General features: G+C 37.4%; 1 protein-coding gene across 2 annotated transcripts in view; it reads right to left on the bottom strand.

The window, feature by feature from the left end:
- Nucleotides 1-2,107: 2,107 nt before the first annotated feature.
- MCM8 (minichromosome maintenance 8 homologous recombination repair factor) overlaps nt 2,108-18,759 on the bottom strand; it is a 38,865-nt gene continuing 22,213 nt past the window's right edge. For both annotated transcript variants that reach the window (XM_019644644.1, XM_019644645.1), the window contains exons 13-19: nt 17,886-18,027; nt 12,871-13,066; nt 11,078-11,297; nt 10,568-10,777; nt 9,504-9,580; nt 3,713-3,902; nt 2,108-2,740 (exon numbers count right to left, since the gene is read on the bottom strand). In XM_019644644.1, coding sequence (XP_019500189.1) covers nt 2,648-2,740; nt 3,713-3,902; nt 9,504-9,580; nt 10,568-10,777; nt 11,078-11,297; nt 12,871-13,066; nt 17,886-18,027 — 1,128 coding nt within the window. In that variant the 3' untranslated portion in view covers nt 2,108-2,647. The remainder of the gene's footprint in view (nt 2,741-3,712; nt 3,903-9,503; nt 9,581-10,567; nt 10,778-11,077; nt 11,298-12,870; nt 13,067-17,885; nt 18,028-18,759) is intronic.

Here is an 18,759-nt window from a genome sequence, read left to right as displayed (position 1 = left end):
AGAACAAAAGGACAGCAACTTGTCTGTTCCCCTTCTCCGATTCCCCAACGCTGTTCCCCTCCCCACAACTCCCCAATAAAAGCGCTACTGCCAACCTGTATGCCATATTCACATTGTTGCAAACATGGGATTTTTTTTTTCTCCAAAAGGTGTGCAAAGTATACTTTGAGAAATACACTTTGTTGGTTCCATCTCAAATCTTCAGCCACAGGCATCATCTCTGCTTCCTCCCTCATGCAAAGCTGCCTGGTTCATCTTGATACAATAGCTTTTGGCAGCTCTTCCAAGTGTTGGTGTTTGGGTTTTGTTTCCTAGTTCACAAAAGACAGACTATCAATTTGTGTTTCTCAGTTTCCTTATTGTTTTTTTTAACAACTTCACAGGAGAGAAGGGGAGAATTCCTGCATCTTGTTATTAAAACTTTTATTCTCTACCACTCTGTCTTTGTTTGTAAGTGGTATAATCACCAATTTTACTTGTATCTACCTCATAGATATATGTGGCCAAAACCTATTCTACCTGCTAGGGCAACATCAGCGAATAAACAGAGTCTTTGTCTTTACGAAGCTGGACAAGAGATTGTAGCTTGGGCCAAGATAGTGGAACTGGAATAAAAAGTGATCAGATTCAAGATATTTTGAAGATACAACGCTGGACTATTAAGTTTGCAAACTCATCCTAGAAAAAGTTTTACATACCACACTGCCGAATATCACTACAGTCACTTTTGACTTACTCCCCTTGGGAAGCTATGCACTGATGCCAGCGCCTAGTCCACCCTTCAAAGCAATTTTGGAACTTTTTCTGGAATGGCCATCAGAGCTGTTGTCATATTACCCTTGATGTCCTGAATGTCATCAAAATGTCTTCCTTTCAATATTTCCTTTATCTTCAGGTAAAGAAAGAAGTCATTGGGGGCCAGATCAGGTGAGTAGGGAGGGTGTTCCAATACACTTATTTGTTCGCTGGCTAAAAACTCCCTCACAGACAGTGCCGTGTGAGCTGGTGCATTGTTGTGATGCAGGAGCCCTGAATTGTTGGCAAAAAGTTCAGGTCATTTTCGTTTAACTTTTTCATGCAGCCTTTTCAGCACTTCCAAATAGTAAACTTGGTTAACTGTCCAGTTGGTACAAATTCATAATGAATAATCCCTCTGATATCAAAAAAGGTTAGCAACAGCATTGCAATAAGTTCACAAACTTAATTGTCAGACCTTATGGTGCCAAAAAAGATTTGTTCTGATAGACTGATACGGAGATAAGAGAAACAGGTAAAGATAACGCCAACATTTTTGGCATGAGAAACCAGCATGACAGTTATTAAACACGAAAATTTAGAACACCATAGGAAGAAGGGAGATCCAAATAGCTTCTCAAGAGAAAACAAAGGTCACTTACCAAAATAAACATCAAAATGGCTTTAGATTTCTAAACAGCAACACTGAAAACTAAATATAGTAGTACCTAAAATTCTGAGTGAAAATAATTTCCAAACTAAAATTATATGCCCAAAGTATCAATCCAGGGGTGAGGGTAGAATTTGCCTTATGAACACTTTCTCAGGAAGCTACTTAGAAGACGGGTTCCACCAAAACAAATAAGAAGTCATAAGAGCCAAGAAATGGGAAAGAAAATGGAAAGTCCCAAGATGACAGCTGTGTGGTTCTGACTGGAAAAAGCCACAGAATTCCAGGAGAGAGGTTTCTAAGAAGTTAAAATAGATTATTTCATTTGTTTCTATGTTCTGAGAGGATACTTAGACTTGCAGGGGCGCCTTAGGGTCAAATTAGTGGCAAGTACATAGAAAATTAAGTAGCTAAAAAACAAATTATTAATTTTAGAGAAAACAAAAAGTTGTACAACAAAGGAAATGAATAATATTCAAGTTACAATACTGTATAAGGCTAAATACAGATTTAACTAAAAATTTTGATAGATAACTAAACTGGAAAGAAATGGGAAAGTATGTATATATGTATGTAAAAGGGTTTAAGAGAACAACATTCTTCTGCAATAAGACTGAAAACAAGAATTAGCAGTACTAGCATGTTTCAGAAAAATGGAAGTAGAAAAACAGTTCAAATTGAGCAGAAAATTAAGGAATATGGAAGTGTGGAAGTATAGGTTTTAATAGAAGCCTTGAACAGCTATTTATTTAAAATAGGTACATGTTTACCTTTAGTAATAACAAACAATACACCTTAAACCTTTTTCAGTAGCTAAGATGTTAAGCTACATATGTCGATTTAAGATATTTCTAAATGTTTCTAGAATTGAAAGTTGGTTTCAATTTATTTCTGAATTTATGATGGGATTGCTCAATTTTTTGTCAGAACTATTTAAACTGTAACTTTGTGAATGCTTCTCCAGATGGACATTTGGTATGCATAACTATGAAATATAAGAATAAAATACAGGTCAAAAACAAAACTAATTTTAATTACATCATTTAGATAAAAAAATAAACTTTTTAACTTGTAGAAGAAGTTGTAAAAAATTAACAAATGATTCTATCACATTTTAAATTAGTTCAACACTATTCCTATATTACTTTTGGGATGTCATTTTTCAGAGAATAATACTTTTTATGCATAGTCTTCATTCCTGAGATCACTTTAATAAATTCAGGTTCTAGCTTTGTAGTCCTTTCACACAGTTTGAAGCTGGTAAACCTTTGAGCCTTTTTTCAAGAGGTAGCCTTGCTCATTTAGAGATCCAATAAAATTTTCAAAATCAGCAACCTGGAAATAAAACATCAAAAGAGTTAGCCCACTAAGTAATGTGCACAAATATGATTTTAAAAATTAATCTCTCAAACAGTAATATACAATTGTCAAGTTTCCTGGGCATATAAAAATCATCTGTACTTATAAGAAAACTGCCTACATATGAGCTTTGGATTTTATGATGCCAAACTAATCAAAAATAAAAACTCCAGTATGCAAAGAATCTTTGTTTTAGCTTAGCTTCTAAACAAAAATTAGACTACCTTTTGAAATTAAGTGGGCAGTTTTCCATATAAACTGTTTTACATGATGGAAAGGGGAAGGGAATTAAGAAGTACAAACTTCCAGTTATAAAATAAGTCATGGAGATGTAATGTATAGCACAGGGAATAGAGTCAATCATATAATAACTATGTAAGGTGACAGATGGTTACTAGAGTTAGTGTGGTGATCACTTTGCAAGGTATATATGTGTTGAATAAATATTGTATACCTGAAACTAATATAATATTGTCAACTATAATTAAAAATAAATTTAATCGCTTCTCGGCCTTTTGGCTAAGATCAAGTGTAAAAATAAATTTAAAAAATAAAGTCCTATTACATCCATTTTCACTAAAACTTTTCAGTAGGTAGAGTAGGTGGAAGAGTTCATTTAACAAATGAAACAAGTTCAAAGACATTAAGATGACTTGCCCACAAAGGACTGTCAGGAAAACATGGAAATGTTTCCCTGTAACTATCAAGATGCTGAAATCCTTTTGAAAAGAGGTAGGTAAATATAAAAAGGGTTTTTTTTAAAAGCTCTGTGCAGCTAATTTCAAAACTTAACTAAAGAAAACAAGCTTGTATTCTTAAATACTTCAAAAATGCTGATTCCATTCTTTTAATCCAAATTTTCTGATATTTAAAAGTTCTATTATACATTAATAAAGACCTGCTGACATTATTATAAAAAAGATTTGTTAAGTGTTTGGTTTATCATACCTGAATGTTTAACTCTTTGGCAATCTGCCGAAGTTGATGAAGTTGAAATAAATTATTGCAAGTTCTTTCAGCAATATTGTTGAGAGCAGAAATAAATCTTTTTGCTGCTGATCTGTTGCTCATTCCAGAACCGTGCTGGGATCGCTCAAAATCCAGGTTCCCAAATTCATCAGAGTAAGTTCCCAGCATGCTTAATGGGAGAGGAAAAAAAAGTTACCCAATATGGCACATCTGTAGAAATATTTATCCCGGGCCTCCAGATTATGAGAAGAAACATGTGGAAGTAGCCATGAGGCCTCACATAGCAAAGATTTAAACATGTATTTACTGAGTGGCCACCATGAAATTCACTATGGTATGGACTGGGGGTAAAATATTTTGGACAGTTACCATTTTTAAGGAACTTTTAAATTTGAAAGGAGAAATGCATAAAAATATAAAGTTGATAGACTATAATATAAATACCCGGAACATTCTTTTTTTTGATCCATAAAAAAAATACTAAATTTAGACTTTCCATACTAAATTTGGAGCATTCCCAGTTCCCAGTGCAGCATCTGGCAAATAAAAGGTGTTTAAAATACTCTGGGAATGAACTAGAGGGGTTCTGCTGACTTGTGGTAATGATTGTGACATATTAAAAAGATACACCTATTACCTCCAGTTCTCTGCTGCTTCTTATTTTCACAATATCATCAAGGAAAGAAACATGTACTTGACAATAAATTTTAGCCAGAAGTCTGAAAACACCAGTTAGATACAATTAGCCATGCTCTCTAATACAGCCTTATTGCTGATTCCTTGCCTGAATTCTCTGCCTATGTGATGGGACAGATACAATCTCACAGCTAGGCTCATAGGCCAAGATGTTATTGAATCAGGAGTTAATCAAATATAATTGGTCACCTGCTAAGCATTGGGCTTACGGTGGGGAACAAAACAGGTACAATCCTTGCTCTTAAGGAGCTCAGAGTAATGAGTTTAAAGGGTTACTAAAAATAGCTTCATTTTGTTCCTAATAGATGAGAGCCTACATGAAAGAGAATGAACCGTGTGAGTAGGAACTGTCATTCAAATAAGACTCTAATAAATGATAAAACAATAAGAGATGAATATGTGTTTCTCCCTGAAAAAAAAGTATGTTAAGGCTTTTATGATTAAAATGACTCTACCATATAATTGGCCATATACTTATTTCTCAGACAGTTGTCAAAAATGCATAAGGCTACTACATTAATTATAGTAGCTAATATTTACCTTAATTATGTTTACTTACCATATACTATCCCATTTTCCTATTTATCCCTCCCAGCAATCCTATGACTTAGGGGAAATTCTTATTCCCGTTTTACAGATGAAGAAACCAAGTCTAGTAAGGTTATGTGACTTGCCAAAGGTTACACAGCTGAGTGGCCTATCTGGGATTTTAATCTGAGCTATCCTGCTTCAGATTTGAAGAAAGATATGTAAAATATTTGAGTTACTTTCCTGAAAGAGAAAAAAATCACAATGACCTCACATTTGAGCGTGGCTGTTATCTTCTGCGTCCTAGTATACTTTCAATTTTAAGAGAAAGCTTATGTGAACTATTGCCGATAAACACTTCATTTTTATAGCTATGTGCTCTAATAACTGATGAACTATATCACAGTTTAGATTTTCTTATTTAGGCCTCTGCTTCCCAGTTAAAATGTAATTTTACCAGTTCAAAACCATATTAAGGGCAAACATTCAAAAGCTGAAGAGAAAGAAATTCTGAAATGTAAGAGTTAATGAATGAAAGATGATTAATACGGTCAACTTTACCATCAATGCAGTACATTTACTGAGGGCCTACTGTGCACAAGGCATGATCTGGGCCCTGGGAATACACTGGTAAATGTGACAGATAAATTCCTTGCTCTCACAGAGTGTAGACTAAGGACAGAAAGCATGTTAAATATAACAAAACAGATAATTCACAATCTAGTCTCATGTTTAACTGGATCTTAGTCTCTACCATGGATATTATGCCAGGTAATTCCAATCATTTGAAATCAAACTATTTTACCTGAAAATTTTTATTAAAGCCAGAGAAAAGCATTCAATTTTGGGAAATAAACTGGTAATCTCTATTTCAAGACAACTCAAGGAAACAAACTGGTAATCTCTTGTGATATGGGTGGTGTTTGACTTAATAATGAGACCTTTATGTTCAGGAGCCTAGAAGTAAACTGACAGCCTGAAACTAATTCAAATTTACCAGCAAGGCTACTTACAGGATTATTCAGACATGCAAAATCAATCATAAATGAGCAGTATAGCATTTTATTAAAAATGTAATTAAAGCATAATTTATCTTAAGTGTAATGCTCAGGTATGAGAATTAATCCATGCTGTCCACAGACCAGATTTATTGTGGAGAGTTAGGTACCAAATGACTGGGGTCTGAGGCCTAGGGTCTGAGCACGGGTAAAGCCTCAAAGAGAATGTTACAGGTAAGAGAGAAGGTGATCAGGGTAGACTGACCCTTGATTTGTTTGATAACCAACATTCTATGAAGTAGAAATACATGACATTTTCAGTCGAACCAGGCACCAAAAGACCCAAAGGGCGAGAGAGATCATTAATAGGAAAAGGAAACCAGGAGTAGAAATCTTATCCCCAACCCCAAAGGTGGAGAGTTTAAGCACAGGGTGCACAGAAAGAAAGACACATTCTAGATTGCAAGAGGCAACTTCTTGTCATTAAATAAGAAGTTGTTATTGTTGGTTCTTGTTTTTAAGAAAAAAATTTTGAGTCCAAATTCTCTGGCATTTCGGTTAGGTTCAGTGACTGACTTTTCTAGTGAAAAGGATGACTGTTAGGACAGTTTCTGGTTTCTTACTGGTCTGTTCTATTAGAAGTTGAGAAGGCAACTGGCATTTGTGGCCATTCCTTTCTTTCCCATGGGAGTACACTGAGCCCCTGGCAGGATGTTGGATGAGAAAGTCTAGGAATTCCTGGACTATCTGGTTGCTTATAAATAGCAACTGGAGGGTCTCCAACACAATGAAGTCAACTGGAGAGGGAAGGAGGCCAGCTTGGTAAAATTTTCACCTGTAAGACCCCTCAAACCCTAGTACTGAATCACATAAAAGAGAAAATTGACGGATCAATACTGTGTGATGCTAAACCAATAGGATATTTAGACATAGAAGGTAATATGTTAGGAACTAGTTGAAAGGGTTGATAGTCTCATTAATTGTGAATGATTTTGTTCATTGTAAGGCAGTTCTTTGGCACCAGCAACAAAAACAGCTGTCAATTTTAGAGTCTTTAAAGTTTTCAAAGACTGCAAGTGTAATCTCACTGTTGCTGACAAATTCTGACACATCTAATTAAAGAGAAAGCCTCCCCTTCGTCCACAGGCTTCCTATCAAAGCAACAAACTGAAGGTTAATGCTTCGACCTTCAGGAGGTAGCACGGGTGCCCTTCTATCCATACGGCATGCTTCTAGAGGCAGCAGTGGCCTCCACGGACAGGCCAGTACCAGCTGTGGATGAAGAGACAACCAGGTAAAGTCTCTCCCTATGAGGAAAGGAAGAAAAGGATCTGCAGCTTAGAGCTACTAGAAAATTTAGATGGAGAGCACTGAAGACTAGACCCAAGATTCTTCAAAAAGGTTAATAATTTTAGAGACTTCTGATCTGTGATGTGAGATCTGCCAGTTTGTGAAGGCTTCAGTGTGTGATAGGAGCCAAAGAAAGGGGCAGTCTCATCTTAATATCATCGAAGCTAGCACTCTTGGTAACACAGTGTTCTGAGTGTCCACTAACGTGCCAGAACCATACTTGTCACTTTATATAGCCTCTTTGCATGATACCCCAGAGCACAATTCTTTGTGGTGCATTTCACACAAAAGGAGACTGAGAAGCAGAGTGTAACTTTCTGTGGGAGCACCAGGTCAGACTCTAAAGCCTATGCTCTTCCAATGATGCTGTGCCACTTTTACTCGGAGCCAAAGAGGAACAACTAGGCAAAGTCACCTAGTTCTGACTCCAAGCAAGCCCCATAATAGGAGCTCGTAAGAAAAATAACAAACAAAAAAACACATTACTTTTGAATAGAAATTACTTAACAAAATAATTTCACCTTTAATGTATTTTTTGGCCTTGGAAAAGTAGATTCCTAACAGATTTAGATTTTAATTGCTGTGAGAGCATATTAAAAAGAGCTAATTTCTAAATGATGATACATCCACACAATGGGATACTATACAGTTGTAAAAAATAAAAGCTCTTTAGGCACTGATATGGAATGTTCTCCAAGAGGCACTGTAAGTGACAAAAACAAGGTATAGAATGCTCATGGTATTCTACTATTTCTTTATAAAAGGGGAAAAAGAATACACAGATACAGAGTTCTGATGGGTATTTATATCTGAAGGCCACAAAAGGATATTTGTTGCCATTGGGACAACAGGAGGAAGAACAAGGTAGCTAGTAAACAGGGTAGGAGGGAGCTTTCTCCACTGTATACTTTTTGAACTTTGGAATTTTGAAGCATATGAATGTGTGAACTGATTTTAAAAATTTTAACTGAAAGAAATACCTACCTAACAATCAGCTTTCACTTAAAAGAAAAAAATCTATTTCTACAGTAGACATATATATTAAAAAGCAATCTTTTTTTTCTTTTCTACCTTCTAGGAATCATGCTCTACTAAATAATATAAAATACAAAGGACAGTTTAGCAATATTTGTCAAAATACCAATGTGTTTATTTACCCTGGGACCCAGAAATACCGTATTTGCCGGTGTATAAGACGACTGGGCATATAAGACGACCCCCTAACATTTCCACTCAAAATACAGAGTTTGTTATATACTCGCCGTATAAGACTACCCCCTCTTCCGACCATACACCCAGTATGGTATCGCGATTCGCGATTTTGCGATATCATACTGGGTGTATGGTCGGCTGTGTGCGATTTTGCGAGTGTGGTAAAATCGCATAACAGCAAAATCGCATAACAGCCGAGCATACACCCAGCATCGCTGCTGATGCCTGAACGGTATGTGGAATGAAGTGGGCGGGCATCGGGAGGCCACTATGGCACGGGGCAAGCACTATGGGCAGTCTATCTGAAGTGTACCTGGCGTATAAGACGACCCCCCACTTGGAGGCATATTTTTCAGGGCCAAAAAATCGTCTTATATGCCGGCAAATACGGTAACCACTTCTGAGAATTTCCCATTTCTGAGAATTACCCACGTATGAACTATCTTACAGAGATTACTTATTGTAACATTGTTTGTAATGGTAAAAGAATGGAAAATATTCATGTATCTAGCAATAGGTACTGGTTAAATTACGGTGTATCTAAACAACAGAATACTACATAGCTGTAAAAAAAGAAAATCTCTATGTCGTTCCAGGTAAAGATCTCTGGATATAATGTCAAGTTAAAAAAAAAAAAAAAAGGTACAGAACAATATAAGTCATATGCTATTTACAAAAACATAATGAGCATTTTGGTGAAGAGGAAGAGTGGATGGTAAACAAGATAGGAGCAAGCCTTCTCAATATATGTATTTCTGAAATAATTTTAAAACTATGTGAATGTATTGCCCATTCAAAACAAAAATTCAATGTAAAGACTATTTACACGGAAATAATATTTTAAACCAAGAAAGTATAGTTTGTTGAGATGAAGATGTGATCCAATGGGAAAAATAAAAACAATTTTGCTTGGCCTAGTTAAATCTATATTTGAGATGGAACGATGATGGGTATTTCATTTAAAACATTAAAATTTTCAATCTTACCTATATTTCATAATTTCAACTATATCCTCGGCATCTTCCTTGGTTGCTTGCTCTCTCAATTCCAACCTTGCTCGTGCCTTTGAAAGAAAACAACCATTTTTAGATAACAAAAGATTATAAATATATTTAATCTTGTTTGACCAGATATAGCATGTCTAAGTTTCTTCCATTTATTCATTTTAAACAAAAACTGACTTTTGGGGAAGGGAGTTGTAATATGAAAGTCAGAATTTTAAAAAGTGATTTGAAACCTTGAGTATGAAAATAAGCAGTCATTTAAAATATTGATTAAAACCTATTTTTATCTACTAACATTCTCTCTGGGTGTTCATTTCAGATTTGATTATGAAATATACTTGGTTTTTCCTTGCCTTTTACTTTCAGGAAGTCATGCCTAACCAATCTGTTAAAATGACAAAGAGGTGTTAATCAGATTTTAGAAGCAAAAAACCCAAACTCTGACCCAGCTAATTTTAACTGCAAGAGTTCTCTTACCATTCCATAGCTGTGAATAGATGTTAGAAAAATCAGCACTATCCTGATAGACCTATTGTGCATCAAATCAAATACTAAAGGTATTTGATACATTCCATGTTCCCATTTACTCAACTTTGAATTTCAACATCCTTAGTTAACCTAACTATTCTTCACACTACAGGAGTTTCCTAAGTATCATTAAAAAAAAAAGTTGCATGGCAATTAACCGGTCCTGTGCCTAGAAAGAAATGGCTGTACAGTAATACCTTGGCTTGCTAGCATAATTCATTTCAGAAACAAACTACTCGTATTGCAAGACATTGCTCATTTACCACGTTAAAATGTATTAGAAATGTTTGCTCGTCTTGCAGAACACTCGCAAATCATGTCACTCGCAATCCAAGGTTTTACTACTTCAGTATTTCGATTGATATGTTAAAGATGAACAAACCTTTTAAAAACATTAATCTATTTCTAATGTCTCCCAATAAAAAGAAAAACCAAATCAATCATCCAGAAAATTGAGAGAAATCATTTTAGTTCTTTGGTGCCCTTCTTAGGCCAGAAGAGCATGAACGTAAACAAACCTCCGTTAGACGAATCAGAGATTCCAGCTGTCTAGTAGTGATTGGTGAGCTGTTTAACCGAGTGCTCTGTTTCCGGAGCTCAAGGTAAAAACCTTGAAGAATTTGAGCAGCTTCTGTGGAAAGCCTTGGATAGACATACTGACGCGCATAACCAATGTACTTTCTCAATAGTTGGTGGGGAATTGGATCTATTGTTTCTCCAGGAACCACCTAACACATGATAGAAAAGGCTCAAGATTACAAGGATAAGCAGCACATAAAATCTTTCTGCTAAAATAACGTGTTTAGATAAATATAAAATTCAAAAAGACTCTCCAGATAAACCAAACATGCTGTAGTTCTAGCGCTTGGTCAAGTTGACTTAGGTTACTTCAAATGGAGTCTATATAAATCCTCATAACAAAGGTTTGGAATGAAAGTTTATACACTCTGGCTGTACAATAAGCAACACACTGAACTCTGTGACACTGAAACAGCAGTGAACTGAATGAGTAAGGAGAAGAAACATACCTTCAGTCTTTCTGATAATGGTTTATCAGAAACCACTTCAAGTATGGAAGTATTTGAATCTTGACTATTCATACGCGCCACCGTGGCACTGCTAACAGTTCTCTGCTTTCCAGCTCTTATTGCAATGACATGTTCAGAGAGTAAGTGATCGTGATCCTCATTTGGGGTGTCCAACAGGATAAAAACCAAATCAAATCTGGAAAGCAGGGCACTCCCCATTCTACAGAGGCATGAAAGAAAGAAGAAACAATGACTGGAATCAAAACAAACTGAAAACCAAAAAACCACTGACTTGCTTGTTTACTACTCACATTCCATGTAGAATTTTAAAAAGGTTTTAGGTTAAAGAAATAAGCAATAGCTTTTGGATTAAACAAAGTCACCAACTCCAGAGACAACAGGCCACATGCCCTCCAGTATGTTCACAGCTTTCTATCTACTCTTGGTAGGTTGAGGACATAGCCCTTTCTACCACCAAAACCGCTGAGTTCTTCTCTATGTTCTATATCACTATTTATGATTTAGGATCATTGAATTTTTAAGCTAGAATGCTATATGATACATCAGCGATTATCCAGTTGAGTATTTCTTAATCTTATTATCTGTTGCCTCACATAGAGTCAAAGTACCTATGCCCATTTAGAAGCAAAAAGCCCATTTTATTTCTTAAACAGCCATCTAATTAGTCACTATAATAAAAATGCTATACTCTAATCATCATCTCTGAACCCACCAATCAGATAACTCCATCTGTTTGAGACAAGAAACTGAAATCCAGAGTGAAGGATTTGACCAATGTCCCAAAGCAGGTTTGTGGCGCCGCTAAAAACCAGAATCCATGTTCCTGGATCCTTGTTCAATAGGATCCTTCTGATCTTTCCCATATAACTTTCTCATCTCACTAAGAAAAACTAATAGATTGACTTTTTTGGTGGTGATGGTACAGAAATACCCAGAATCTCAAAGTACAACTGTGTCTTTTACTATGTACCATTTCTATATTACAGGTATACATTATTAAACATTAGGAAATGAGCTTTCTTCCCCCACTAGAATTTAAGGCTCTAATTTTTCCACTTTTGTCATTTTCTCCCTTTTGAATCACTTGAGTCTACTTTCCCCTTCCCATACATTTTGTCCAACCTGTACAGGACAAATCAGAAGAGAAAGCATAAAGATAAAAACAGCTTTGGGGGAAAAGTGGGATCACTCTGCATGTATAAGTATGTAATGTGCTCTTTTCACCTAACAGGGAAGACAGACCCGTTTCCCTATCAGCACTGACAAAGCTCCTTTCATTCTCGTAATTGCTACTTTCCACTATACAGTCTTACTATATAGTTTAACCACTTCCCTACCGATGAACACTTTAAGTTGCTTCCAATCTTGGTCAGTGATAAACAATGCTGTAATACCCACCTTGTAAACATATCTTTGTGCAGTTGTGTGACTATTTCTGTGAGTACAATTCCCAAAAGAATTGGCAGGAGCAAACAGAATGTAAATTTACTATAATGATAAACATACCAAGTTGTCCTTCAAAATGCTACATTGTGTATGTGAGTATCCATTTCCCAATCCCTTTCCCAATAATGATTATTATTTAAAATGTTTGCCAATCTGGGACATATCAATGGTATTTCACTGTTTTAATTGGTAGTGTTCAAACACATTTTTATACATTTATTGGAAACTTGTGATGTCTGTGAACTATCCAGTATATCTTCAGTTATCTTTTTCTTGATTTATAGGGATTCAACATATTAAAGGTATAAATATTTGAAGAGACTTACTTTAAATTCTCAGAAACTGTCTTGGCTTTATTGTAGTGTCCTCCAACTGGATTTGCAGCAGCAACAATGGAAGTTCTTGCAGGGAGGCTACAAACCATGCCAGCCTTAGCAAGACTGATACTTTGCTGTTCCATGGCTTCTAACAAGGCTTGATGTTGATTCCCCATCTTATCAAATTCATCGATTCCACAGATACCTATAATCACAGTAAAATAATACAGACAAAAATTTTTCCTTTGATCAAGTTCTAAACCTTTTCAGAATGGAAATTATTCTATAATTAAAAAATTATTTCCATTTGATCCCAGCAGTTAAAATTATAAAACGTCACACAGTAGAGAATTTCTGATTGTTTTACAACAAGTAAAACACTTGTCTTACTTAACTAAATTTTATGTAATAGTTGCTCATTCAGCATTTTCCATAGGCAAGGTCCTATGGTGTGAGGGTTACAAAAAGAAAGAAGATATGAGTGAGCCTCAAAAAGCTTAAAGGCTTGGGCTGGCCGAGTGGCACGTTGGTTAAGAGCTTGCTTGGGATGCCAGCTCTGTGCAGCAGGGCTCGGGTTCGGATCCCACATGAAGGCCAGTGACACTGCCCTCTACAGCTAAGATGATGAACAGCAGCTGGACCTGGAGCTGTGCTGATGTGAGTCGCCGGCGATGGTGTAGGCTGCAACCCCTGCTGCAGTGGGCTGCCATAAGCCACCGTGGGTGGCCGTCCAGAAGCCGGTGACTGATTTGCCTCACCCGGGAAGAACACAGTGATAATACCAACATGGGCCAGTGAAGCAACGTCCTCCACAACTAGACTAAAGAACAATAGGACAGCGACTTGTCTGTTCCCCTTCCCCAGATTCCCCAGCGCTGTTCCCCTCCCCCAATTCCTCAATAAAATCTTTTAAAAAAAAGCTTAAAGGCTTAAATTTAAATAGGCGAGATAAGATATATATACACATTCAACAACTCTAAGAGGTACACAATTACGTAAGATGAATTTTTCTGTGGTTGGGGGGAGATTAAAAAAGGAAAGTGAATCTGGAAAGGTTTCAAGAAAAAGGTGCTATTTGAACCAGGCCTTTGGGGAACTAGGGCAGCATGATTTGGAAAGAAAAGCATGGCTCTAAAGTCAGAAGACTTGAGTGCAGTTCTCAGCAATACCAGGTACTGACTATACAATTACAGGGAAATCACTTAACCTTTTAAACATAATGTAAAGATCCACCACTGACTGAAGGCACATTTTACGTGCCAGGTATATTATGTTTAATCCACAAATTACTGCAGACTCTCTAACATTACCTGTAATATCTTCCCTCCCTTCCTCCCCATACCATGAGCAGTCACCTCCAGAGGGCTTTGCTGTGGTTAACCCCTTATCAACTCTCTGATCAAATACGGCATGCCAGCTCCGACATAAGTCCATGACCCTCTGGAATCGATGGTATTACCAGATATCCTCATGATTACATACTACTAGTACAGTTCCTCAAAGGTGGGGACAGCGTAGGGACAAAGGCAAGCTACTTCTTAGCCAGTTTTCAAAGTTTGAAAGTAGGAGTTGGCCAACTTTTTCTGTAAAGGGGCAGATGTACATATTTTATGTTTTGCAGGCTACATAGAGTCTGTCACATTTTTTTTCTTTTTTGGTTGTTCTTTACAATCATTTAAAAGTAAACCAGTTTTAGCTTGTGGACTGTACTAAATCAGAGCGAAGGCTAGGCTGACCTGTGGACTAAAGTTCATTGACGCCTGGTTTTGAAAGCATAAAGTTTAAACTTTGAAAATTTTAAATTCTTTTTCTTTCCTTTGGAGACAATGGGTAAACCTTGCTGCTTTTTTAAAAACTATTTTTTAGTCATTTCATTAGATATTGAAGAATGGAAATATGATACAGCTCTATTTCTTTTTTCCCTGTGAGTCTTCTGAAAAGACTAACAGAACTCTGTATTTGTTTCTAGAATCTGAGCTCTGCTGGCTAATATTCCTTTGTATTTTAACAGTGCTACTTTTGCCGTCGTAGTGTTCAGTTTATCTACCTATATTTGGAAGAGAAGGCAGTAAGTTCTTACCACTCTGCATCTTAAATCCCATTACCTATCTGTATAGCTAAACCCCACATCATCTTCAACTTCTAATTAATGGAAAGTCTGACAGTTTAACAACAGATATCCTCTCCTTATTTATTATTTTCCTTACCTGGTAACTTAGTAAAAATACTGTCACTTCTAATGAGCTATATGATAGCCAGATAAATGTTTGCTGAATTTATTCATCCAGCAAATATTTACTGCATACCTTCTATATATCAGTGCTATGTTCTAGGCATGGGGGACATAGCACTAAAAAGACAAAATTCTCTGCTCTTGTGAAGGTTACATTGTACTTGGTGTAGGGAGGTAGACTATAAAAAGTAAACCATATAATATATTAGAGGGTAATAAGTCTTATGAGAAGAAAAAGTAGAGGAGAGTAAGGAGACTAGGGTCTGCTGGTGGGCACGGGGATTACAATTCAAAATATGGGGTTTAGGGAAGGCCTTGTTGGGGTCAGAACAATTCAGCAAAAATTTGAGGGAGGAAAGGGAACAAGCCGTGTAGTAGGTCTATCTGCTGTAAGAATACTCCAGGCAAAGGGAGCAGCAAATACAAAGGACTGTGACGTGCTTAGAGTGCCGGTGCTGGCTGAGCTGTGTAGCTGGGGAAGAACAAGAATGAAAGAAGCGGAGGGGAATGAGGGGATCAAAGGTCTGATGTGAATGGCCCCAGGCCACTGTCAAGGCCCAGACTTTCACTGAGTGAGACAGGGAGCCATTGGACAATTTTCAACAGAAGGATAAAGTAATCTAAGTTGTAATGGGATAGTTTTTAAAACAATAGGAAGGGCAAGGGTAGTCATAGGTAGTCATGCCAAGTAGGAGATCACAGTACTAATCCATGTGAGAGGTGATGGTGTCTTGGATCAGGGTAGTAGCCCTGGAAAAGAGATTGGGTGCTGGATATATAACTGACCCTTGAACAATGCAGGGGTTGGGGCGCCGGGCCGCTGTGCAGTGAAAAATCTGCATGTAACTTTGATTCCCCCCAAATTTAACTAATAGCCTACTGTTGACTGGAAGCCTAAACAATAAACAGCTGATTAACACATATTTTATATGTTATATGTATTATATAGGCTATTTTTATAATAAAGTTAGAGAAAAGAAAACAGTAAGATAATCATAAGGAAAATACATTTACAGTACTGTATGGATTTACTGAAAAAAAATCCTCATATAAGTGGCCCCGCGCAGTTCAGACCATGTTGTTCCAGGGTCCACTGTATTTGGGAGGCAGAGCCAACAAGATTCGCTGACAGATTGGATGCGGGCATGAGAAAAAGTCAAGGATGACTCCACATTTTCTGATTTGAGTAAATAAAGGGATGAAATTGTCTTTTACTGAGATGGGGAAGACTGTAAGAATAGGTTTGAAGTGGAAGATCAGAATTTTGGTTTTGGACATGTGAAGGTTGACAAAGTTATAGAGATACTGCAAAGGCTGTAAGAAATATGTGCCTGGAGTTCAGGGGAGAAGAAAAAATAATTTGGAAATTTTCAGCATATAGGTAAGTAAAGCCATGAGACGAGATAAGATCACTATAAAGGTAAGTACAGACCGAGAAGAAAATGGTACAGGCTGGCTGAGTGGCTCAGTTGGTTAAGAGCACGAACTCTGAGCAACAGGGTCTCGGTTTGATTCCCACATGGGCCAGTGAGCTGCGCCTGAGCTGAGCTGCCAATAAGTGGCAGTATGGCTCAGCTGGTGAGAGCACGTGCTCCTAACAACAAGGTTGCCTGCCGGTTTGACTCTCACATGGGATGGTGGGCTACACCCACCCGCAACAAAGATTGAACACGGGCACCTTGAGCTGAGCGGTGCGACTGAACTTGGAGCTGAGCTAGCTGCACCCTCCACAACTAAGACTGAAGGAAAACAACTTGGCTGTTCCCCTTCCCCAATAAAATCTTAAAAAACAATAAAAGAAAAAAAAAACTTTACAAAAGCTAAGCACCGTGAGGTACAAACCAGTTAAGAGGCTGGAGAGATGAAGAACAAGTCAAGACTGAGAAGAAAAGATGAATGAAGTAGGAAGAAAACCAGAAGAGTATAGTATCCTGGAGATGGAGGGGGCAGTGATCAGCTGTGTCAAACATGGCTGACGGGTCCAGGATTTAGAAACGTGGAGGTCACTGGCAAACTGGAGGGTATGAATGGCCTTAACTAGACTGGAATCTGGGTACTGCCTGACACATGCATAGGAACATGTTTTTCCAATCAGGTTAGTGCATCACAAAGAGAAACTTCAGTAGCAAAGCCCAAAGGAGGTTCCTTCTTGCTGAACCCTCCAACTGGATTTCTTATAAATTGTCAGTCAAATCCTGAAAAAAAAATCCTGATAAGGTGGGTTAAAATATTGCAAAACTTCTACAATAATAGCTCTAAGCTCTTATTGTAAGTCCTCTGAGAGCAAAGGATAACATTCACCTTCTTTTTAGTTCCAAGGCACCTAGAACTATTCCACGCTAAGTAATAGTAATGTATTCAACAAGCATTTACTGTGCACCTATGTACTAGGTGATAGGAATATGGCAGTCAACAAGACACCCAATTCCCCCCCACAGGGAACTTACTATAAAGCTTTAAAACAAATCACAAATGTGATGGGTGGTGTGAAATGGGAAGTCTAGAGAGCTATACCTATTTGACCTGATTATTTAATTTTTACATATAATTATATCTGCTGCAAGATTCTGAAAATGAACAATATTTAAGTACCAGTTTCAATTCTGCAGTATAAATAAAAATGACAGTATTATACTTCTTGTTATTTTTTCTGGCACTCATACTCAACTCACTGGTTGGGACAGTGCTGTCCAAATGCTTCTTGAACAGAATATAAAGAAATTAACTGAAAAGTTTTTTAAACAAATAACAAAAAGCTCCAGAATTATTATTATTCACTTTGGTCTCTTACCTTGGTCACCAAGCACCAGGGCACCAGCTTCCAAAGCAAAACCTCCAGAGGAACTGTCTTTTGAAAGAGTTACAGTCAAACCAGAAGTGGTTGTGGTATTACCACAAACATACACACCACGCGGAGCGACATTGCACACTGCCTGAGAAAACAAAGTTTCAGAGAATCATCCAAGGAAAAGGGAAATAATAGCTAATAGTAGTGGCTCACAAATGTTAGCTATATGCCATGCATTTTTCTAAGAGCTTTACCATACAGTCTTCACCAGCAAGGTAAGAGGAAGTATTATTACATCCCTGTGTACTGATACAGAAGCCAACGCCTACAGAGAGTAACTCACACAGCTATGAAGGTGTGAAGTCAGGATTCAGTCAAACCCAGGCAGCCTGACTGATGTCTACGGGCATGTGAATACTCTACACAATTCCATTTTATGCTTCATTTTCAAGTTCAAATAACAAAAATGTGAGTACCAATTTTAATTTCAAAGGCTTCAGTGCTTCTTTAAACATCAAGTAATAAAATGGCTCAATAATGCTTGCCTCTGAGTAAAACACTGGAAAAGTCGTCAAACAGCACAACAGTTAAAAGCATGGACCTCTAGTCAGGCAGACCTGGTTTAGTCCTGGCTCTACTATGTGCCAGCTGTGCTGTTCTTGGACCTCTCTGAGCCTCATCTGCCTTGTATTTTTTTTATTTAAAGATTTTTATTGGGGAATTGGGGAGATGGGAACAGTGCTGGGGAACTGGGGGAAGGGGAACAGACAAGTTGCTGTCTTTTTTGTTCTTCAGTCTAGTTGTGGAGGACGTTGCTTCACTGGCCCAAGTTGGCACCATCATTGCGCTCTTCCCAGGTGAGGCAGATCAGTCGCCG

Source organism: Hipposideros armiger, unplaced genomic scaffold (assembly GCF_001890085.2).
Source record: "Hipposideros armiger isolate ML-2016 unplaced genomic scaffold, ASM189008v1 scaffold_89, whole genome shotgun sequence".
Taxonomy (NCBI): Eukaryota; Metazoa; Chordata; class Mammalia; order Chiroptera; family Hipposideridae; genus Hipposideros; species Hipposideros armiger.
Note: the sequence above shows the minus strand (reverse complement) of the source record. Positions and strands in the feature narration are given on the sequence as shown.